This window comes from Melanotaenia boesemani, chromosome 6 (assembly GCF_017639745.1).
Source record: "Melanotaenia boesemani isolate fMelBoe1 chromosome 6, fMelBoe1.pri, whole genome shotgun sequence".
Classification (NCBI taxonomy): Eukaryota; Metazoa; Chordata; class Actinopteri; order Atheriniformes; family Melanotaeniidae; genus Melanotaenia; species Melanotaenia boesemani.
In genome coordinates, this window is record NC_055687.1 from 11,908,912 (window position 1) to 11,934,656 (window position 25,745).

Below are 25,745 nucleotides of genomic sequence, written 5' to 3' on the forward strand. Positions count from 1 at the left end.
TACCTACAATCAGTCTTGATAAAATCTTCAAATGCACATGGTGAATTTTGCACATTGCTGATAAGAAGTATGGCGAAAGGTTTTAAATATAATATGGTTTAATCACAATCTCCAGTGTGCATGTAGAGTCCTGTCTGAAAACTAGCCGCTCAAACGTAGGCAAATTCAGTAGTTTTATAAAGTCAGCTAATAGTATATACACATATATTATTTTTAATATCTCTGACAAGGTGTGCCACATGTTTTACAATCTTATAGATTAAACTGCCTGAGCTTGCTAATGCTTGGAAATAGCTTTTTATTCTATTTTCACATGTAGTTTGCAAATGTGTTTATTCTGTTCTCATTGTTGTGTATTAATATTCCGATAAATATTCTGTATCTGTATGAAAAGAACACTTTTGATGATTCTGAAATAAAATGAGCAATTAAAGAAAGTGTTTATTTTTAATTCTCTGTACAATCCATGCTCTAATCCAACAAAATTATTTACAACACTTAATTTTACATCAGTGCACAGTTCTTTAAAGCAAACATGTACATATTAAATTGGATACAGCTGCCTTGACTGTGTGCTGATTTTGTATCCGTGTTTAATGACCAGCTTGATGTCAGATCAGCAGTCTGTCAAAAAACAATGAAGCAGGAAAAAAAAACCTGTCAACTCAATAGAAAAATGGGCATATACATATATTTATATATATATATCTATGTATGTAAATGTATATATACTCACATACATAAATAAGATGGTACATGTTGTCTTCTCTATAAATACCTTCAGCTTGTTTGCGTTTCTTGTAGCTACCCTCTACTTGTCACACAGTTTCTTTTTTTTATTGTGTAGTTTCTATTGTGCCGGCTGTCATTCCCTCTGTATCTCATGTTTTCTGGTTAGTTTGAGCTACTGGTTCCATTTGTCTCATCTTAAATTTCCCAAAAGCCAGAACCACTGTGATTTATCACTCATCCAGATTATTGCCTCAGTCCTTTGTACTGTGTATCAAAACTGTCACAGAGTTCTTTACTTTCTCCTATACACTTTCTCAGCTCAAATCTCCAGCAGTGTCAAGCTTATATTTATTTATTCATTTTGACAGCTGATGTCTTTCGTGTTTCTGGCTTAACAGTGCAGGATTTTGATAAAGGCTTTGCGAAATTCAATGTTGAAAGTGGTGTAGATGACAGGGTTGACAGCACTGTTGAGGTATCCCAGCCAGGTGACAGCGCTGTAGAGAGAGGGAGAGATGCAGCAGCTCCTGCAGTGCGCCTTCAGCACATGGGTCAGGAAGAAAGGTAGCCAACAGATAATGAACACACCTTGGAAACAAGAGAGAGGGGGAAAAAAAAAACATCCAGTGAGCACCTGTTCTTTAAGTGAAAATGTCTTTATGGTGACAAAGTCATCAGCCAGAGTGGTTTGAGCAAAAGTTAATAGTAACCCAATTAACACCTTTATGAGAGGAAGGTACACAGAGGATTTTCTCTGAGTGTAGAACATGTCAGGCTTTGAAGAAGATGAGGGGGATCACTAGGGGAAACCACGATAAGGCGACTGCCAGCATATCGTCAACTTTCTTAGACGGGTGGGAAACAACATCTGCTCTGATGAGTTTAGATTTTTGTGGATGTTAACTGGAAGTGGAGAGTGGAGAGTATGTTCTTTGCACACTTTGAGGCATTTAGCATCGGCCATCGGCCATTTAAAGAACATATCATGAGCACTTCCAAATTAAGAATTCTGTTTGGGAAATGTACTTAAATGGGTTTTCATGCAGCCCTTCTCTATATCTTGCAAAAACTCTGGCAACGTATTCTGGTTTTATCCCTCCTTTGTGGAAAGCTTTCAGCTTAAGATAGCAGTGGAGTCAGTGGAGGAAAACCTGGAAGTTCTCTTGTTGAACTGAAAGGCAGGACTCTAGTGTACAAACATGCATGGGCAGATCAGCTGCAACAAAAAAACTAATTAGACTCAGATGATGACACATGCTGTTTAAAATGCTTGCTTTAGTTACTGCCTGGCAGTTCAGAAGCAGCATATTTTGCAGTCTGTTTCACTCCCTCTGATGTGGATCTAAGACTTTAAAACTCAGTAGAAATTTTGCATCAACAAAAACATATTAAAGAGGAAACATCATAACAAACCTTAGTAATGCTGGTGCTCTATGAGCATATTTATCCATCTTTTAAAATATACTTTTAGCATAATAAATGGACTCTGGGCTCTGAAAGCTGACAGTAAGTTAACAGCATTTACATGACCTCCACAGTAACCAGGGCTTAATGAATAATGTACCCTTGACAGACTGTGATAGCACATGACAGTGCTGTCCCCAATCTGCAGCAACCGTGTGATGGCATCATGTTCAATAGTCAGAGGAATGTTCCAAAAACCTTGGTAAGTTAACTCCTGGAGAGTTGTAAAAAGAAGAGAAGTTACAGGATACAACTAAAGTGGTCACTGAGTTTATGTGAGTGTATTTGTTACACATGTCTTGCAGGGATGTCAGTAATAAATAATCTTGCCAACCTATGCATTTGTAATTTGCACATCCTGAAACTGCTGAAGCAACAGACAGAGAACTTCATCCCTCTGAGAAGCAGTCCTCACATAAATTACAAAAAAAAAGGGTTGAGGTTGGCAAAAGGCAAAATGCAATCAAGTTAGGCGTCAAACGTAATAGAGGCCATAACATTTGCTGTAACTGATTTCATGATTCAGCAACCTGCCTCTTAATAGAATAAGCTCAATGTGCAACAACAAAACAGCCTTTCAGAATTTGGAAGAAGCTTATGGCCTAAAGCAGATAGCAGATAGGAATTTAAACTTTCTTACTCAAATATTTTTACCTTCGTTAAGCCAAAATGATGCTTCATTTCAGACCAAAGCTTAAACAGTACAATAAAATTCAGAAAAGTTAAATAAGTGTTTATGCATCAAAAGATATTTCAAAATCTGACTATTCTTGTAAATTATGGTCACTTTAGAGGGCTTGAGACTTCACCCCATCATGATAAGTTTATCCACTTTAGTACTGAAACTTTAGATTAGGAAATGGACATGAATGTCCAAACTGTTCTCTAAATCTGTGGTTACAATATTCAGAGGTGCTGTGTAGGTAAATGTTAGACAGAACCAGGCTGAGTTTTCCTCAGTTTCTAGTCTCTATCTAAGCTAATCATCTCTTGGTTAAAGCCTTGTATCTGTTAAGTCATGATGACAGGGCCAACCATCTCTTCCTCCAGCACTTTTACTGAAACACTTTTCAAACTGTTGCTTTGATGTTATTTTAATATTTTAAAAAGTATTAATTTATACCACATAAAGATGTAGTTTTGTGCACAATTACAAACAGTGAGACATGATGTGCATGTGTACTTGGTCCAAATGTGAACGCCTCATCAATTAGTCTGCACTTCCTCCCGCTCACCGAGCACAATGGCAAGCATCTGCGTGGCCTTCCGCTCCTTCTGCTGCGACAGCCTCCCTCTCACTCGCTCCTTGGTGGTGCTCCATTTCTCTCTGCCTCCGCTGCGCTCCCGCCATCCCTCACGACCCCTCATGCCATCCTCCAGTGTGGGAGGACGGGGTGTCAAAGCCGATCGCGTCACGGTTGAGGGAAGAACAGGAGCAGGACTGACTGAGATGGACAGGGAGATCCGGGCCCGTCCCGAGTGGGACGAGGTCTGGGGAGCAGGGGGAGGTGCCAGGCTTTGCTCGGTCTGTGGCAGGAACTGGCCTGGCTCCACTTCTAGGGGGTGAACCACAGCCTCTTTCACCAGAGTCTGACACACAGAGACGGAGGAAGGAGGGTGGTGTGAGAGGCAAGTTTTTGGGGATGAAGAGATGTTTGGATTCTTAGAAGACACAAATATGAAAGAGGAACAGCGGTGTGTTAAAAATAAATTTAGGAAGGAGGATAAGAAGATGCAGACAGAAAAACAGCAGAGCCAAGAGACTGGATGAGAAATAAATAAAAGTGACAGTGAAGAAGGAGAATATTTAAAATGCACTCTCACATTGGTCATGAAACTCACCACTTTTTTGCGTTGAGGACCTGCTGTTGCGGGTCTCAGGATCAGGGTACACAACTTCACATCTTCTGGTTGTGTACACTTGTTCTAAAAGAGAAGGAAACAGTATTTTTAAACATTTACAAGGCAGGTTATGACTTCTTATTTATTTATAACTTTTACATTTTTTCTATATAGATCTCATTTCAGTTTGTGTCAGGTTTTAGGTGAGTTAGTTCAGGTGCTCAGGATTGCAACGTAAATGTGGAAATTTATTCTAATCAGAATATGAGACACTATATTTTTCAGTTTCAGATATCTGTGATTAAATGTTTTGTGATTTTGTAGATGCACTGTGATCTGTAAGTAAATGACAAACTGAGGCAAAATATTGTTGAAAACTGCACTTACCTTTCTTTCTTAAGAAATTTCAAGTAGTTCATAATTTGTTTTCTAAAATGATAGCTCATTTAATGTAAACATATTAATAATGTACTTTTTTGCACTAAAACTAAGAGAAAATTTGGTGTTTTTCATTATTAATATGTTATCATGCTATTATTTTACTCTATGTGGCCCTTGAACTAGAATGGCTCTACAGTAAGCTCTGTGGATGTATTAAATGAAATGATAAGAGTAAAATAAATTGGCTGTTGTTAGTTTTTTCAATCCAACATAAGGACTACTTAAACATTAAACATGTATAGAAATAAATTTGGCACATCTAGAGCCAGCAAAGGGCTCTTTACACATACTGTATATGATGTGCATACTGTGTAAAGTAACTATTTAATCCCCAAATAGCATTGTTACCACTTTAACTAATCAAACTTAAGGAAAATATACAGAATACAAAATATACCAGTTATCTGACTTGCCTTTTTACTATTTTATTTACTATTCTATTTTTACTATTCATGGTACTTTAATGATGAAATTGGTGACTTCAGTTTCACTATAGAAACATAACGTCTCAGGATATGGTAAAAAATATTTCAAGCATTATATGGCAGGCCAAAGATAAACTTAAAACAGGGCTTTAAATAAACAGATATGTCAACTGTAGGACAACAGATACATCAGAAATATTTCTTTTGAGGGGGGGGATTTACCTCCAGGTAAATTATATTTCTTAACTGTACCAATTACCTGCTTTTGGGTTTAATTTTGGGAGGGAAGTTTAATATTTCCTTTAAATCCAGAGCATACAGAACTTTTATAGCTGATTAATAGTAATCCAAATGACTTTTTTCTTAAAAATAACATGCTCAAAGAATACATCTCTATATCTCTATCCATGTAGACCTCTGCCTTGTCATGTATTCAGCAGTGTTGGTTTGTCTGTCTGTCTGTTTGCAACATAAGATGGATTTGGATTAAATTAGAAGAAAATCGCAGAAAAGGAAAAAAGAACAAGTGATTACATTCAATCCGGATCACTGCCTGGAAACTTTTCTTTAAAGGATTGTTTACTATGGGGAGATGGGGATAATTTGCCATAAGAGCTTCTAACTTAAACGTAATGCCCACAATCGTTGGGGGAGAAAAAAAAAGAAACGGCTTTGGAGGTCTGCACTCTCTGAGTCCTTCTAGTTTAAGATACATTTCTTTTTAACTGATTTAAAAGCATAATTTTATAAGAAAAGTTTAAAAATATTGGAGCTTACTATTTATTTATTTATATTTATATTTATATTCAGTACAGCCTGTAAAAAGTATTATTTCTTTCATTAAAAGGTCATTGCCCTGTTTTTGTTATCCAATAAACAATACTTCTGCAAAAACTAAATATTCAGATAAATAATAAATCACAACAGATATGATTTTATTGTGTATCATTAACCAAATTCAAAATTCTGCTGCACAATAAAATCAGGAAAAAAATGTAAGATTCTTCATTCAGGTAAATGATTACAGTTTTCTTTAATTAAAAACAAATACTCAGTTGCAAAGAAACCTTCCAGTTTTATGCACGTTAAGTGCATATTTATTTCCAGTCCAATGAGAAATTAGAGAATTTTAACAGAATATTAAATGCAACTTCAAAAACGTGCAATATTGCATGAACTTAGTGCCTTTTACAAGTTGTTATTTCAAGACAACAGCATCATTGTACTATGAACTGTACCTTCCGGTGTCGACCTTCTCCTGCTTCGCTCTGTGTGAGCAGACCATGTCTACGAGGTGGGGCGGTTCGTCTGCCACGCTTTCGCAGAACCACACAGATCTGGGCATACACCAGCAACGTTACGATAAATGGAACATAAAATGAGGCCACAGACGAGTACACGACGAAGGCCGGGTCTGCAAAGCTGCATGTGGTGCCTTCACGACTAGCTGAAGCAGAGAACAACAAAAGGAATATGTAAAAAATGATTATTGCATTAGTAAGAAGTAACATCATAAGAGACAGCTTATGTGCTAGAGGGATCGTCTAAAATTTTAAGGACTAATCTCACTGATTCAGAAACCAGGTGATATTGACTTTTTTCAACATTAATGTATTTTGCATTATTTAATATTATGTAACATCTCTATTACATCTTTGCTCCTTAAAATACAGGATTTTTCTTTTTTTTTTACAAACGTTTTCTATAATTGAATATCTGATGCATCAATTGTTTTAAAGGCAAAATAACCAGATTATCACTAAAACAAACAAAACAAATTAAATAATTGCAAAAAACCAACAGGGCAAGCAGTCAACACAATAAAAACAGTTAAATAAATCTATATTAAACATGTTAAGTGTAGCATACACACTTCAGTTAATGAAGCTTTAAACTGACTAAATGAGACAAAGTTTCTGAACTTTAATGGGTCCTGGGAAGCTCTCTTGGTAGGACCATTCTAGGACCAGGGTGCAAAATAAGAAAATGCAGTTTTATCTATAATCTTTTTTTTATTCCACCACATTCTTTTATACAACACACTAAGAGTGTGGTGGTGTAGTTCTCTTAAGAAAAGGATGTTTGAGGTCTTTAACTTTAATGCAGAGGCTCTTTAGACATGACAGCACATGCATATGAAGACTATAAAAGCATAGCTATCCGTTTCTAAATCAATATTTCCCATCTTTCTCCTGCTTTCTGTTGATGGAAATCTGCAGCCCCACTTCATTAAGTTTGAATGAATGAAATTACTGCTTAGGATTAATTTAGACTCCCTTTACCTTCATTCTCATTATTTATTCATTGATTCTTGATTTAGAAAATAGCAGCTTTAACCTTGTGCTGAAGTTGATTAACAACTTTCCATATAAGTTTAATTAAATGCACATTTGTAGATGAACTGCAGCTGCCATGCACCGTGACATCTGAGCTCAAATACTGCCACAAGAACAAAATAACAAAACGTTTGAAAGTGTGTGTTATCTTTGAGCCGCTCATAACTGAGAAGAGGGAAATATATTTCAGTCTACCTTACATCATTCAGTATCCAGCTGTGTTTAGAGCCACATATATAACTTCCTGATGCAAGCTGTCACAATACTTTGTTTCCCACTTATTCTCAAGCAGTTTGCTTGAGCTCAGTGAGCACTCTCAGAGCTTAAGTCTCATCAAAGCTGCCTTCATTACAGTTAGCTGCTTTGTGAGAAAACAACTTAATCAAGGATTATGTGTGTCCAATTGTTCCACAGTGCGTCATCTGTTAATCTTTTTTTTTAAAAATCGATACTAAAGTATAATGATATTTGCATAAGAAAGTTTGTATTATGTTCAACCTGTGAAAGCTATTATTTATTTCCAAAGTTTGATATAAAAGAAATGAAGATTTAAAAAGATGCAAAAGTAAGGAAAAATATTTTAAAGCTGTGAACAAACCTGTCATGGTTGTAGGCTGGGTGTTGGGCTTTCCCAGCCGCCTCTGAATGCATCTTACTACTGATTCTGTTTGCCTTATTAATTACTGTGTATCTAAAAAGTACTGTTAAGTGCTGTGCGCAGTTGTAATGGTTGTATTGGACTAGTGTTATTAAATTGTTACCTGCAAGTCCAACTATTTAAAAAAAAAAAATCCAGCTTGAAAGACACTTCTGTTAAGTAAATTTATATTGTAATCATTTTTATATACATTTATTTTCATTTGTACTCATATCCTGCGTTCATTAAGCCTCTGCAGAACCCATTCTGACACCAGGCGAATACTGTCTTAGACTATAGTTACAACAAGATAAAGTATCAAACATTCAATTTACCAGTATTGTTTAGTCCAAACAACAGAGGGCAGGAGATGGCAAAAGAAAGGAACCACACCACAGAGATCATCACTGTCACCCTCCTCCTGGAGCTGTATCTGGTGTTGTAGAGCAATGGCATGGCCACAGCTGTGTATCTGCAAGGATATATGTACACAGATATGTAAATTACAGATGTCCCATCAACATGCCTCTCACCCTCGGTATGCATATGTAAACATAAACACATTTAATTTTTTTTTCTTAGAATTACTCATCCCTGTTATGCTCTCACATATTCTGATGCAAACTGGAAACATAATTCCCCTGTTGCCCCTCAAACAGACAAAAGCTGTCAGCTTGTGTCAAAGCCACAAGGGCATAAAAAACACAACTGTCAAAATCATTTGGAGTTGCCTGCTGTACATGCAGGTGTGCACCGTCTCCTGTGAGCCGCTGACATCCTGACAGAAGGCAGAGGCTCCTACCCAACAGTAACTAAGAGAGAGTCAGTCTTCAATACATGTAATAGCTGGACATCTTTGTTGCTACAGTTGTCAAAACATGCTGTATATAATAATATGTCAAAAGCATGTCAGTGAGGTAGATGTAGGAAGTAAGATTATTTAATGAAAGTAAAAATGATGCAAAGGCAGAGTAATATAGAACCAATACGAAACAACAACAACAAAAAAAATCAGAATAACTACAGAAAAACTAACAATGAAACGCTAAACAACACAAGTGACATGAGAAGTGGGAGTCCAGCAATAAACAAAAGACACCAAGAAGTATTTATAGAGAGGGAGTTAATCACAAACGAGGAGCAAGTGGGAAACAGGTAACAGAACTGAGGTGATGTAGGAAGTAAACTACCTACTTTTGATGAATGACACTGGTAAATTTGGGTATTAACTTGTACTTTTACTGTTTTCCACTTGGCTGGATGTTTTTAAATGTTTATTCTTTACAGCTGAAAGATTTCTAAAAATATCCAGTCCAGCTGTCTTTTGTGAACATCCAGGACTTTTTATTATCCCACATTTACCTGTGCTTTGTAGTCCCTCTGATAATAACTCGACCTGCAGCTTCAGTAAATCATAGACGCTCTCGTCTTACTTGCTGAATAAATTACACAAGTCTAAACCAGAATAGCCTCAATTGTGTCACTTTGTGAGAGGAATTAGGGCACAGCTGCAGATGACCTGCCCGCTGGGTGTCTGGTCACCTCTCTCATGATCCTTGATGAGATCATCAAGGTGGAGATAAAATAATAAAATGAACACTAATATCTGCAACAGACAACAAGGGGATAAAAAACCTTGTATTCCCTGCTGGATAAAAGTAATGGCCATGGTTCATGGGCCCCCTGTTCTACAGCTCAGAGATAACAGGATGGTGGATACAGCTTTAGCTCTTTTGGATTTAGCGCTTTCATACATTCAATTTTATTTTTGGAGCCCAGTAGTTGAGGAAAAAATGATTTGCCATTATGTTATTTTGTTTACTTGATTATTTTGCTTAGTTTTAAAATGCCTCCAAGATCTTGATCATGATTTGATCCCATGGACCACGGATGTCCAATTCTTCTGCTCCAACACGCTTGATTCACAATTAATCAGTCCTCTTAACAGCTTGTCGTCAAGTTCTGCACAAGTATGGAAATGACCCATCAATTTGGGCGTCACTACTTTAGATACTAAGCGATAGGTGTCATCAGATCCTTTTTACTGGGGCACATGCCCCAAACTTATCATCATCTCTTCCTGTATGTGTCACATAGGAGCTTTAAAAGTTATCAGGATCGATATATTTGTGTATATATTGTATATGAAGAATCAAAACAGTTTAATTCAAAATACAAACTGAAGGGAGCTCTAATCTGCTGGGTATGTTCTGCTTCACACACTGTGCCACATGGATGATGTCCTGCTTGAATTACACACCAGGAAAATAGTGAAGTTCAGATTAAGTTTGTGATGGAGCATCACTGATTGCAGCATGATAACAAGACACAAAGACTACGAACAAGCAAACTGATACCTGAGCTCAGAAATGCTGGAGATTGATGGTTAGTGTTAGCTCTTCCACATTCAATGCAGTGGATTCCACACTGATTCACAGACGTGACCAGCACTTGGAAATAATGTTGCTGATTGTAAGAATTGACGGGGAGGCAACTCATAAGATTCTGTGTTTGGAATATTGATGAAAAGATTAGGAAATAAAGAGAGAGGAAGGTGTACGAACTGTCAGGGAAAAGTAATAGAAGGTAAGAGACAAAAACCCTGATGTAGATACATCCTGCAAAGTACTTCTACACCTAATGTGTTTATCAGTATTTATAGTGAATGTGGAAGTACAGTACCAGTCGTACCAGTCAGCATGTAATATTTATTCATATAGATTACAATACCTAGCCCACATTTGTAGGTTTAGTAAGGTGAGTTTATTTAGAATATTATAGTTTTTTACAAGTAGTTGACCTCGCTTGTAAATAAAAAGAGCATATAAGAACAAAAGACCTACTCATACACGGCAGGGTTTTTGCTTCCTGACTCTAAAAAAAAGAAAAAAAAACAGCAACTTAAAGCAATCTTCTTTGATAAATGAGGCGACGTTCAGGCAGACAAGTCAAGCTGCTCGGCTGCTTCCCATGTGATCTGCCTCACACGTTACTTGTAACATATCAAACATACCCATCCAGTCTGGGTGATCTATTTAAGATATACACTTCCTGTCTTGTAGAGATGGGATTTATGGCTCTGTGAGGGGAGCAGGGTCTTTTCAAAGAGCCATTCAAAAGACTGGCTCATTCTTAGTTTTTTGTTTTTATAATTCAATAAAGGGTAATATTATAAGGTTAAGATTTGAATCTGAATAATTCAAACTTACACACCCCACCAACATATGCTCTGTTGGTGGGAATTATTCTGAAATATTGGTCATGATTTCATTTGGCTTGTGCTCTCTACCCCACGTTGGCTGCAACTGTAGCTGCTGCCATTAAACACTGCACACTGCTTGCTGTGATTTTGAGCCCCTCGACCACCCCGGTATCCACCTGTAGTAAAACATATATGCACAATGAGTGATAAGCTTGGGTCCTAGCTGCTAAAGTTCAATCATATTCTTTAATAAAGCTTTTATAAACATCCACTCATCAGTTGTCTGACGGAATTAATGTTACAACTAATACTTTTGCTTCTCTTCTGAAATTGTTTGGACCCTTCCTAGGAGTACCCACTCCCCACTCTGAAAACCACTGGTTTAGCCCAGCTTACAACAATGACAATCAAAGCCCAGGTAGAGAGGGAGGAATCACATATTGATTTACTGTTATCCTCGTTATCTGGTCTTTGGAAGCAGTGAACAAACAGTTGTCATGAAATAACTTCACTTGTTAAAAGGTGATTCTGGAGAGAAAGATAAACTGCTAGAACAGAAATAACAAGGCTTAGAGGTTGGCTTAAGTTCAATAAATAACAAGAGACACACCAAAAAAAGACATAAAGCTCCAGCATTCACAATAAAAAAAGGGGACATAAAGTCAATCCACCTGTCGATGCTGATGGCGCACAGGTTGAGGATGCTGGCGGTGCACATCATTACGTCCAGGGTGAGCAGGATGTCACAGTGGATCAGACTGAAGCGCCATTCCCCCACAACCTTCAACAAAACAAACATAAACTGAGGCCATGGCCACACACTTACTGATTTTGAACACTTTGACCAATAATATGTCCTAAACCTGGTGTAGACACATCAGTATTAAGAAGGCTGCTTTTCCGAGTAATCTTAACATTTAGTCCAGCTTTTTATTAAATGTGAGCCATCGTGAGTTGCTTCTGACATTTCCCCTAAAAGATTTTAGAAATAGGGAAATGCATAATAGACGCTGAATGTAGAATATTTTACATTAACTTTTCATTGCCAGAGAGACATTTACTTTAGTCCCTAGTTATCTAAGCTACAACTTTAGGTAAGCGTCTTATTCAACAGACAGGAAGTCTTTTGGATTTTGCTTAAACTTTTCTTTGAAAGTTTCTTTGTGCCTAGTTTTGGGCTTCTGCTCAAAAATTGCATACCCATAGTGAAATGAGTATATTTCTGCAACCACAAGGTCTATTTGAATACTTCTGAATTCAAAGTAAAGGGAACAGTTGTGAATTTTGTTAAGCTGTGTTAATTAGTATATGTGTTACAAGCACTTTGAGGACAAATATGAATATTCCTTTAGAATTTAATGAAGCTATGTGTCTGAACCTCTATGAAATTAATGTACGATATATGAACATTATTTATGCAAAGTTTCAGTACAGACAGTCCAGACGAGTCTCCAAAATGGCGATTTTGGCAGCATCTGTTCTTAAAGCATTAGCTTTTATAAATGACAAGAGATCATTAACTGAAACAGTTAATAAACTACATCATTCATTTCGTCTTCCTCTGTTGCCTTTATTAGCCTTCCTTAACTGAAAGTGAACATCTTCAGAAGCCTATAGATAACACTTTATGTTTTCTGAACTGTTAATATAAATGGTCTGTACGTATATAGCGCTTTTATCCAAAGCGCTTTACATATACATCACATAACCACGACCCATCAGGAGCAATTAGGAGTTCGGTGTCTTGCTCAAGGACACCTCAACATGAGCTCTCCGGGCCGGGATCGAACCAGCAACCCTTGAGCTACAGTACGACCACTCTACCCACTGAGCCTCGCCGCCCCCGATATGATTTTTTTTTTTGTTTGTTTCCTGACTAGACTGATAACATATGTTTTGAAGCATTTCTTTTCAATGCAAATTACTTTGTTGATTATGTTTTTCATGTTTTTTTTTTCAGTTTTTGAATCATAAATAATATGACAAAAAAATTCATTTACTGTTCTTTTTACAGTTTTTCTCAGTTGCTAAAACACTAAACCTTGTTGTCTGAATCAAATGCTCAGTTGTCTGAACCCACTGATTGAATCAGTCTCTCTTTTGGCAAAACCAGAAGCACTTCTCACGTGTTTAAACACAACTTGCCAACACATTTTCATTGTGATGCTCCTGTGTTGCATAATGGTGAGTACAGGTGACAAAAGGCAAACACAATTAAAACACAGGTGTCACCGGTTGAACACAATAACTCAAGAATGATTTCACCCTTGGCTTTTGATACAGTATATTTGCACATGAGGAACTTCTATACAAGTGCTAAATGCACAGGTTATTTGTTTTACAACATGCCTTTAGCCTACGGTGAACAATAAACATTTATTTTAAAGCTTCATGTCCTGAGCATTGTGTTCTCTCTTTTTTAGGTAGTGTTTAGTGACTGCTCGGGTTGTGTTTTTCATTTTGATTGACTCTGGGCACAATTTGACAACTTAAGTTTTGGGCCCAGACTGAACTGTTTCGAGGTGAGAGTTTGGTTTTGGGTTTTTGGAAATTGGGTTTTGTGTGTAGTTAATGAACAAACTCTTCTCTGAAGTTGTTAAATGTAAAGTTCTTGCATTTATTTCGCTGCTGCTGAAAATATGATGAATTTACATAAAGAAATCCACTTTTAGTTCCCTTTGCATCTGAGGGTGCGTTTTCCTCCCTTTTTGCTTCACAACTCAATAATACTGGAAACACAGATGAAAGTGTGCACACAAACCTCCAGGTAGACGCCCCAGGGCATGACCAGCGTTGCCAACAGCAGATCAGAAACAGCCAGGGACACGATGAGGTAGTTGGTGGTGGTCTGCAAAGCTCGCTCTCGAGACACAGCCACGCACACCAACACGTTGCCAAACACCACGCAGAAGATCAAGAGGACTAACAGCACTGCGTAGAAGTTGTACGGAGGAGAAGAGGCTGATGGAGGGCCAGTGCAGTTGGAGGAAGTCAACGTGGAGGAGGAGGTGGGGAAGGATGCAGGGGAGTATGAGGGGTCATGGGTGATAAAAGCAGAGAAATTGTTCTCAAGGGAGAAAAGTGGGAAGGAGGGAGAGGGGGTCTCTTCTGACTCGTTCAATAAAGTCATGATCACACTCCAGTGATCATGGTCAGGCTGAAAATGGAAGACACAAAAGAAGAAGAGAAAATTAATTACCGTGACTCAGGGCACTTGAGTCGGCTTTTTTCAATAGATCCAACAAAGAGTGGCAGTAAAAAGAAAGGTTGCTGTCACACCAGAGCTAGAACTTTCTTTGGTCTCGTCTTGGAGAGACAAATTGACCAGAAGCCATCTGTAGACATGGATAAAAACAACACAGCATCTTGCCTTATATACACACAGGGTCACAGTTAAGTTAAACTCATTTTCTCTGAACAGACTTAGGCTGCAATGAAACATTTCCTAGAGCTCTGTTGTTGTTTTTTTTAAGCCACTGATGCACTAAAAGAACTGGAGGAAAGTAAATAGGATTTATAATTATATATCCAGAAAAAAAAAATCACTTAAAATATGTTAAACTGTGCACATGCACGACTGCCTTTCCCTGTTATTGTTCACGTCCTTTTCCCATGTGGTTCTGGTGGATGTGTATTGATGCTGACAGTCTTGATGTCAGTTTCATTGTAAGAGGTGGTGAAAGTAATCTACCAGTTTGTTCTTCACCTCTTCTTATAGGAGCAATTCAAGTTTTTGGAAACTGAAGAGAACAGTTACTGTAGTTTTGAAAGTGAAATTCTTTCCCAATCTTCCGTGATATCTGACCTCATCTCAACAGTTAAATGGACAACATTTATAGAGTGCTCCTTTTTGATCACTTATAGCTCTAATACTCAAAGGATGCATTCACACCAGGATAGGACTTTGTTCAATTGGGCAGGGAATCCAAAGATTTGGCACCTTTTTTTGGTTTGGTTTACCTTCACAATGCACTTCAATTAAGTCGGATTGAATTCAAGCGGACAAAAAACACCTGAACACCAAGCAGTTGCAACAACTGCTTACGGGGGGAGATATTCCCAGAAATGACCACTGACCAAGAAGAAAGAAGGAGAAAATGTGGCTCATCAATTAACTGAAAACACCTTGTTGACCACAAGTAAACAACAGAGCATCACCAAGTTCCTGCAGTTACCAGTATCTATCTAGTAAGAGGAGCAGGAGAGGCAGTGAGCTATTTAGCATGTTGCACTACAACACACTCTACATCTCCTACATCGACACATTTCCTCTCTTTGGCTCACTGGATGGTTCATTTGATTTTAAACTGCAAGCAAACCATATCAGAGACCGTTAACTGTGAACTGTTTAAAAGACTATTATTATAAAGCAATCAGAGCAGACTGGGCCTTTTTGGATATGGGGCTTTAAAAACAGAAAATGACAGCAGCATAGCGTATGAGAAAAATAATGGGTTTTAAAGCTATTTTACTAATGCCCACAATAAAATTATAAGCCTGTCAATTAGCATAATATGACAAGTTTAAATAAGCCTTAGCCCAAGCAAGGGAAGCAGCATTTACAGATCTATATTTTAATGTTCATTTAGTTGCATGGTAGAGATTTTAATTGCATTTTTGCATTTTGTTGGGTGTTGAAAGTTTTCCTGAGCTGCTGGGGTGATCTCAAGGTGAATCCAGCCATTCAGTATTCATTCTTAGTCCAGTTCATACATTACAGAGATACAGAGATTAATGGTGTTGCAATGAAATCACAGATGATGAAATCACCTTATGCATAAATTCAGGTGATGGTGGCAGAGCTGTGTGGTTAAAAAAAAAGTAACTGAACCTTAGATCAATAACTACAGGAAGCTATTAATTGTTGGACACAGATGACTTTAACTTAAGTTATCTAATCACAGAAAATAAGTTAAATATTGTGGTCTGTTTCATCTTATTACATAACCACAGTATTTTACTCTAATATGGGAAGTGTTGGTGGAGGGTACCAAATGTTCTGCTTCAGTAATATTCCAGCTGCTTTATGCTTAATCATGTTATTTACTCATTGTTAAGGTTAGTTGATAGTTTATTTTCTTTATGCAACTTTTTTTTCTTTTCTGTTTGTCCCAAACCATAAAAAAAACAAGAATTCAACATTTGATATGTTGTTTTAATTGTGTGTTGAATTAATCACTTGATTCACATGATCTGCAGACATACATTCTGGTTTTATTTACATGTTGTGCAATGTCCTACTTTTTCTGGGGGTGAGAGGAATGTTTTATTCATAGACAGCTGCCTGTAAGCCAGTCTGTAACTGTCCCTCGAGAAAATTAACACTCAGCTGTACTCTAATTTGCTGCTTCATGGCCACTGTTGGCAAAAGGTTTATTTAAATCTCTTAGTGAGGTGAGCTTAGGATAACGGTTCTCCTGACGAATGGAAAATCAGAAGGCAGATCCTCTAGTGTGAAAACTGTTCCTCGCACCTGTATGTGGGGTTAACGGGGTCCTTCATGAGAATAGGAAAAAGTGGATTATCCGCATCCAAGGAGAAACACAGTCTCCAAAAAACCAAGGCTTGGAAAATTGGATAATGTTGGACGAGAAGTTTGCCTGCAAGTATTTTGTTTAAATTCAGCCATACTAGAGATGGCAGCTGCTTCTATTCTGAATGAAAGAGCAAACTGGCATCTGAAGCCTGAGGAATGAGAGTCAGATAATGTTCATATGGCCTTACAGCTACAACTGAACAATATCTGAAACTAATATCATTAATAAATTAATTTAAAAAAAAGTAAGTCAGCAAGGATATCACACTCATGTAACAGACACTTTTGTCAAAAACTAACAAATGAGAAACAAATTCAGGAAAATTAATTTATCAGTATCAGGATCTGCCATGGCCCTTGTTTACAACCATTGATGCCTGGTTAGATTTTGTTTTCTTGGTCTAAAACCTGTCATTTCTAGTGGTGAAAGATATAAATGGAGAAAGAAAAAAGAGAAATATTAACCTTCTTAGGAGTAACTAAGGGTTCATTTGGGGGGTGCAATATACTTCTGGACTGTGATTGCAGTCATGCTGCACTTCCCAAACCAATCAGATCTTTAAAACAATGCGTTGCACTCCCCAGCATAGGCGCCGCTGCTTCAAGAATTACTGAAGGAGAAGACGAGATGCATAACAAAGAAGAATGCAGGCCTAAGGTTTCTAGTGCACAACAGCTAAATGCAGCTGCATCAGATCCTAGCAGTCTTGGCTTGATCAGAATTCAATCTAGACCTGAGAGATGCATCTCTCAGGTCTAGATAGAATTGTGATCTGTCATCAGAAATGGTCTCCACGGAAAGGTGGCAAACTGGGAGGAAAAGCTGAGGTGCATCATATAACATAAAAACTAAAATCTCAACAACACTGAAGCAGATTGGGAGAACAGGAGAAATGTAGTAATTATTGTCTGAAATGTCCCTCATGAAGCCTTGCCTTGCCTTTTGCCTGAAAAGGTTTAATCTGTGTTGGACTCTAAATGTGCCAAATATTGATTTTCAATCTAGTGAGATTTGGACAAAATGCTTATACTTTCTTTTATATTTATGTTTAAATAGTCAATCCTCTGATACACTCAAAACATATAATTCCATGTGAAAAGCAGCATAAAATATTTATCACCAGCAGGAAGTTTAACCGGACAATTGACCTACAGCACATATGTCAAACTGGTCCAGCAAAGGGCCGTGTGGCTGCAGGTTTTTGTTCCAACCAAGCAGCAGCACACCAGATTTGACTGATTCAATCAACTGATCTCAGTCTTCAGACAGCTGATTGGTCAAACTGTGTGCTCTTGGCTGGCTGGAACAAAAACCTGCAGCCACACGGCCCTTTGCTGGACCAGTTTGACATGCCTGACCTACAGCATCTCTGTATGAAATTGTTTCTCACAGTCATGTAGCTCTCATAGCTACAGTACATCCCTGCAATCTGTCTGTGAAACTGACCTGAGGTGTGCAATAATAATCAGCACACTGCAATAAGACTTGAGCTTAATAAATCAATAAACTCTTCCTCCTGTTGACCTTGCACAAGTAGCTACAGCACCTGAGGAGGGCATTATAATTTGTGGCTATGTATTGATTTCGCCTGGTTAGTGACTGACTTGACTCAGAGGGGGAGTTTGTGTGAGCAGTGTGCTGCATAATGACCACACATCTTTAAGTTTTGCATTGTTAGTCTGGGAAAACAAGTCATTAAGAGTTATTCTGTCATTTTATGCAGAAAATCACTGTATCGAATGCTAACTGATGTGACAATTAGCTGCATCTCAAAACTGAATTGGATTCTTAATAAAGGTTCAGCCAAATTTAATTTAAATCCAACTTCATTTTTAAACAAATGTGCCAAACAGCAAATACCTACATTTTAATCTGGGCAGAAGAAAATTGCAAAAAGAATATTAAAAGCTTTGTTTTTCAGATATTTCCTCTGGACAGGTTTGTGGATTTGAAGTGAACCCAGCATACTTACTTTAGTTTCCTTCATAAATGAGTCCTAAGACATCAAAGAGTGAAATGCCCCCAAGACAGTCAAGCAGACCAGGAAAGAAGCTATTAGCCGGTAAGACTGCAGCGCTATCATCAGTAAGGCTGCAGCCAGGCATAAGCAGAGAAGATGAAGTCTTCAAACAGTACTGGCTCCCACTTTGCTAAGAGCAACTCAATTTGAAACTCAGATACTTAAGTTTTATTTTTAAAATGCCATGAAAACTTTAAATGGGGAGCTAATATTTGATTACTGCTAATGTGATCACAACACAAACATTTTTCCTAAACCAGATTAAAAGATTTATCCTCTCAATAACTCTTCAGTTGGCTGCTTCTGTAACAAAGCTACCCCTTTCTTGGGTTATAAGTGGAAGTAAACACAAGACAACCACATAAAAGTAGAACAATGCTGGACCACCAACTGTGCTCAGTTTAGTCTGTTACCATCAGAGGTGGCACATGATTGCAGTAAACATGAACAGATAAAATAAGATCAAAGAGAGAGTGCTACAATGCCGTAGAAAATGAGACTGTCACTGCAAAAACTATGACCCCAGAAAAAAAAAAAATCACAAGTAATCACACATTCAGTCTCTATCTTTTCTCCTTCCATCATTTAACTCTGTTATTTTGTATTAGTCTGATATTTCTGTAGCTTTGGCATTTAGTTCTGCTTAAAATGTTGATTCACTTGGATGTTTGATCTTCACTTTGTGGAATCTTGCATGAACCCACATGTGGCTTGAAAGATTGTGATCAAAAGTCTAAGCATGGATTTTCTGTTAAAGAAGAAGCTGTTTCATATAATTAATTCAAGAGCTTTTAGAAGAAATCGTATCAACCTTGAATTACAATCCCAAACCAAAAGTCTGAATATAGCAGTGTAGCATCTAACTGGACTAACGGGACGTCTAGTTGTCTAAGTATAGGTCTTGTATTTTGGAAAAAAAATGTATAGTACAGCCTCTAAGTGTTTTGTTGTTATGTATCTACATGTTATTTTGCAAAACAATATAACAACAAAAAAAGAAGGAAAGGGAAAATGTCCTCTTGTCCTAACATTTGTTAGATATGGTTGCTTTGCATTTCAGCTGTAACATGGTCACTGGATCAATGCTTGTGATTTCACAAGCAGCTCAGCTTTTGTTCCAAAATATGAACCTGGAGCCTGATACATAAATGATTTATACACACAAAAAACAAGTCTACAACACACACAGGCCGGTATTTATTAAAGAATAAACATAAGGTGAGATATGCATGGTGAGCATTTATGTTGGTGTGGTAGAATGAGGTAGAAAAAAATAACAGATAACATACTAAGTTAATTGCTGGGGCTAAAAATAACTGTAGACCTGCATCATGGATGTTGAATAATATCTGTGGAGTGCCTTGCTTATGGGGCTTTAAAAATAAACGAGTCATTTGAGATTATTTTGTATATCTGATAAAACAGAGGCTCAAACGCTAAAAACTGATTGATCTCTGAGGGTTGTTTGAGAAAAAAGCCTGATCCCTAGTCCTGAGCCTCTCTTCTGTAGGCTGTATCACCCAGTATGGAGGCTATGCATCCACCAGTTGCAGATGAAAGCTGCTGGTCCACTGCCACTAGCTCTTATGCTGTCTTTGTGTGAACTGATGCACAGTTTCTCTTATTTAATCCCACCATGTTTTTAACCTTGGTAGGATCATTTAATCTGACTTCAGAGTCTCTTTGACTGCATTTTTTCTAGTCAGCAGTTTTTGTTTGTGATACCAGAATAATAATAATAATAAAAAAAAAACAGATTTTTCTTTTCTCTTTTTAATTTTACATTTGGTAAAATCCTCTTAAATTACTAGAAAGCTGGCAAAAAAAAAAAAAAAAAAAAAAAAAAGTATGCACATCTCAGCTTTGTGTGTGTATACACACAGTTGCATGCATTTGGCCTCTGGTCTATTTTCAAGGGGGCCTCCTTAAGTTGCTTAGAGGAGATGACCCAGACAGGAAGCAAGACACAAAAACAAAATCAATAATCTGATTCATATTCATTCTTTGCAGACTCCTGTATCATCCATTGCAAGGACTCTGAGTATGGCTTAGGAGAGATTTAACTGTTTATTTTCATTTTGGTTTTTGTAACAGTTGTGAGGCCTTGAATTTTATTCATTTTCCAGAAACAAAGTATGAATAACATCATCTTAGAAAATAATCTGTTCATCCTGTGTGTGAATGGGGCTTTACATCCGTTTACTGTATTCAGAGTGTTTTAAAAGGCTTTAAAATGACCCATTTTGATGTTAAAGCATGGGAACTTGCTCATTCATTTTACAGCATCATTCTTAAATGGAGCAGATTTAACATAAATGTGTACAAGATCTGAGCATGAATGATTCTCTTGAAACTTAACAGATGAATAAGATTCATTATTCATTAAATTATTTAGAGCAATCTTTGATAATATCAGCAGGTCAACCCAGTTTTTATCCTCAGATGGTAGGATCCTTTCAACAGAAGCAGCAAAGGCAAGCTTAAAAGACTGCTTAAATTTCTACACATGGATTTTTTTTTTTTTTTTGCCATTCAAGCAGCTCACTTCTAATGAGAGCAAAATACAGGCAGAACAGACTGAGAAGGGGTTCAGATTTTGAATATGTAATAGTGTTTGGTACAATCTAGTACTTTATGTATGCCCTGTGACATAGCTAATATAGACCTTTTTATTGTAAATTAAAGGCCATGATTAACATGACTTATTGGTTTTCTTTCAGAAAGGAGTGCAAAGTGAAGCTGCATAATTGTGTGCACATATTTAAGCATCCATAGACAAGCAGAGCAGCTGGATTCCCTCAGGTCATGGCAACAAATGTCATTTGATTTTCTGAGATGTCATTTTTCAACATCACATTATATTTGCTTCACTGCACAATATTTTCATCTCAACTTTGACACTGGCATGAAAAATACTGCTAAAATGTATGTCACTCCAAATAGTTAAGCCAATAAATGACCCTTTCCTTTTTATTTATTTATTTTTTAACCACAAAACCTTTTATCCTATATCTATATTTTAAGGTTTCAAGTAGCTTTGTTTAACATTTCCCAGCAAAAGAGCAGGATCATGCAAAAGTTTAGGAACTTAGAAACATTCATTTGCTTCAAATCAAATAGGATTCTTGGGCTTTTTTGGGTGCACTGATCTTTTGACATCTGTCTACCAATTTTTTAAAGAACCGTGAGGGTCAGGGTAAAACCTTTGACTTTCACCTTTTAATGCAGTCCATTGCCGATTACAACATACTTCTCATTTAATCATCATTCTATCATAAAAAAACATATTTTTTATTACAGCCTTCTGTTGAGTAGACAGTTTTTTTAAGTGGACTGATTAGAGGAGCCCATGTTGGATTTTTTGCTCTAACTAGCTAAATTAATATAGAGGACACTGGTAACTTTGCATAGTTCAATCTTCGGGAGTTTCCTAAACTTCTGCAGGATCCTGTTTTCCTTTATCACTTTTAAACTGCACAAAACAAAGATGACACATTCATTTGCTTGATTACTTGATTACTTGATCTTGTACAGTTAAATGCAAAATGTTGTTTGTGGGAAAACTGGTTACTGAAATGTGCGTGACAGAAGATTATCTAAATTAAATAAAAAATGCTGTTTAAACCCTTATTAACTTCAGAAACTAACCACTGAGTTTGATCCTGATATCAAATTTTAAGCTTTGTAATATTATAAAATAGTGACACCTAATTCTACCCACAACAGTCAAACCTTCGTCTTCTTGATGGGCAAAGTAATTACATTTCTTACAAATGGACTTCTTGCTCTTTCATCCCTGCACTGTCTGCTGCCCTTTTCAACTCATCTCTCTCTTTAGCATCATCCTCCAGCCTCTTCTCTTATCACCCTATCCTCTTGTGAAATCCCTGTTTCTCTCCCTCTGTTTCTCCGCTCCTCTCTGGACACATTTGACAGGTCTATTAGACTTTCAACCTTGTCTGTCCTCAACGCTAAAAGAAAAACAAAAAACAGAACAACAGATAAAAGAGAGAAAAGTTTTTAAAAATGCCCTCGTTTATTTTTTCTCTCAGCTAAAGCAATGAGTTGGCCTGCGATAAATCTTTAATTTCTTTTACTCAGAGGCAGGAAAGAGTCTCAGCCTGAGGGAATGATGTGGATGTTCAGCGGCGGTATAATCAGCTCTGTGCTGAGATCTGGGCTGAAAATATTCATTGTTTCAATCCTACTTTGACTGTCAACCACACTCAGGACTCCTCATGAAATCCTTTTGCTTCTAATGAGCAGTCCACCAGTTTTGGAAGGAAGTTAAATTTTACAGGACGGAGAACTCAGTCGTGAGAGAAAGAACTGATGGGGTCATTTTTTGCTAATATTTGAACTTACAAACCTGAAAACAAATGAGAATGCAAACAAGGAGAGGATCAGCTACACATCTGGTAATAAATACTTTCCCTTGTGGTTTGGCGAAATCACTGCAGTGTAAATTGCGATTAGAAATTCCATTCAGCTGATCAATAAGTAGGAGAAAATCACTCCCACACCGAGTCACACCAGTAGATCGCAACCCAGAGGCAATGCTCCACACTAAACATCTATTATTCAAGGAGCAATTTGGCATCATCTTTATCTTTTATTTAAAACCAGACAGTGCAGCTTTTGGAAGTTTTTTCCAAGTGATGTGTGCTTGATGGGCCCAGATTCAAAAGTGGACCGGACACACATTTATACTTGGCTCTCGCAAGTAAAAGGGCTGAAGTGTCAGGTGTGATACCACACTGAAAACTGAGATTTCCATTAGGAGAAAAAATTAAAAGTCACCACATGGTACAGATGGTATAAACATTTGGGGTGTCGTTTCAGTCAGTTTTAGCTGGCAAATTACACACCTAACCATATGTCCCAGAAATTACCACCCTCCTGCTTCCTGTCGGTCTAACTCAGGGAATTGCACTATTATTCAAACAGTGTCCTTCAGCTGAACCTATTATTAAGAAAACCAACAGACTGAATATAACAGCCTTTTGGAGTGTGTTAGGCCACCAGAATGTTTAACTAAAGAGAAAATCATGAATTAAAAAACCCAAATAAAGAGAGAAAATACCATAATTTCATTAATGCATCATTCCCTCCAGGCCTGAGTTGACCACTATGTACACACTGTCATAATATAAATATTAATCCTTTAGCAGCATGCTCTGTCATATCGTAGAGCAAATTTTCCAATGACTATAATGACTTTTATTAAATATTTGTGATTGAAAACCTGCCTGAGCTATCCCTTCCACTTGGTTTGGAAATTAAATATTTGGGAATGAGTATTTCATGGTTTGACCATTTCACTATTACTATATAGTATTAATAGTTATCTCTACTAACATTGATACGTATCCTTGTTGTTCCAAAGAAATGCAAGGACTTTCTTAAATAGCGTTTTTCTTTATGTAAATACAAAGAACTCTTGCATAAGAGTAAGGTGGAAGCTTTTGCTTAATACATTCATTAACAAAATCAACCAAGTGAGTAAATATAACAGTTTAAGAACCTTTTCGGAGAAATGTGAAATAAAAAACTTAAAAGTCAACATTATGATCAGTTTAAGGGTATTTACGTATCTTCTGTACATAGGGTACTAAAACAAATTATATCATTTTCAAACAATGCACAGACCTCAAAATCAGATTCCACTAAATCTTTCCTTTTTTGCATATTAAAAACTATTTATAGTCCAAGAAACGGAATAGTTACAAAAACTTAATGATTTTATGTTATGTAATAAGCATAATTCGTTTAGTAGCATATTGTAGGCTAGTTTATAATATTTTCTCCCTCTTGTATTTAGTGCTTATGTCTAATGTGTGGTTACTTTATACTGTGTTAGCTGGTGCTACTGTCCATCAAAACACCTTGAATTCAAACCTATGCAATTTAACATTTAAACTCTAAATTTACTCCATATTACTGTAACTCTACAAATACAAATCAAAGCCTAAAACTTTTTTCCTTGAAGAGAGAATTGAAGGCACGTCCTTCCCGTTTCCCTCGCAATATAAGAAAAAGTGCTGCAAATTCATAGATGAAATATAACTAGATAAGAAAAATAAAATACGTATTTTTAAAATCTGATTTGAGAGCTTTTCGAAGCGTAGCCTACAACTTACCGCCTCTTGCAGCTGAAATCTGGGTCTCCTCTCACCGAGGTCTGTTAAACTGGCTGCCAGGATGCTGCATCCCATCAGCGGTTTACAGCCGACCTACCAACCGTGACCCCCCGTCGGTCAGTAAAAATAGTGATCGCGCGCCTCTCGCTGAGAAATGTTTCCTCTTCCTCAGCCTCAGCAGTGTTACTGGTGGGTCAGCGTGGGTGGGTGGGTGTGGGAGTGTGACAGATGGGAACACTTGGCGGAGAGACGGAGGAGAGGGAGGAGGAAGAGTAAATGGAACCGATGCTCCGAGTTTCGGTTGTTGATGTTTGTACAGTTTAATAAACAGGAGAGATACTCCTGCTGCAGACAGTTGGATTTGGAGAGCAGGTGAGGCGGGGTTAAACGTATTTCACTTTTTTTATTTTTTTATTTTTGAGTGGTTCCAAGTTTTTGGAAATCAGTATTTGCTCTTTGTTATTATTAAACTGCACACACTAGAACCAGCTTGGGGAAATGTCGAGGTCGAGTCTAAATCTACAACTATTGTCACACAGTTCTTTTAACCTGATGGAAAACTTGTACTTCACGTGACCTAACTCCTGGGGAGAAAATTCATTCTAGTATAGGGAAGTAATGCAGAACATTTAAGTTATTCTGAATCTTCTGCAGGTGGTTGTGGCAGATTCTCCATGTAGACAGTTCATGTTTTTTTTATTTTCTTCTAGGTTTAATATTATTTTCAGGTTTAATAAACTACTGATGTTATGTAAGGCTATTAGCAGTAACATATTATGGTGGCACCAGATTAGTTTTAGGATAATGTTGGGGAACCCTGTGGTATTTCATTTTCAGTGAGTGTTTTTAGGGAGTAAACATCATCTCAGTCAATCAAGCTTTTTACATTGGTGCTGAAAATAAACTATAAAGGTACACTACTCAAAGAGAACCTCAGTATTCTAGTTAGTACTAACTAAGCTACAGCAA

At 37.2% G+C, this 25,745-nt stretch overlaps 1 protein-coding gene across 1 annotated transcript; it reads right to left on the reverse strand.

Annotated features, from left to right (window-relative positions):
* Positions 1-416: 416 nt before the first annotated feature.
* Positions 417-24,927, reverse strand: drd2l (dopamine receptor D2 like). The gene is made up of 8 exons (XM_041986845.1): positions 24,777-24,927; positions 13,841-14,236; positions 11,751-11,860; positions 8,213-8,349; positions 6,143-6,351; positions 4,039-4,122; positions 3,432-3,786; positions 417-1,320 (listed from the first exon to the last, which is right to left on the reverse strand). Exons 1-8 carry the CDS (start codon positions 24,849-24,851, stop codon positions 1,124-1,126), a joined length of 1,563 nt encoding a protein of 520 aa, XP_041842779.1. The 5' UTR covers positions 24,852-24,927; the 3' UTR covers positions 417-1,123.
* Positions 24,928-25,745: the final 818 nt, after the last annotated feature.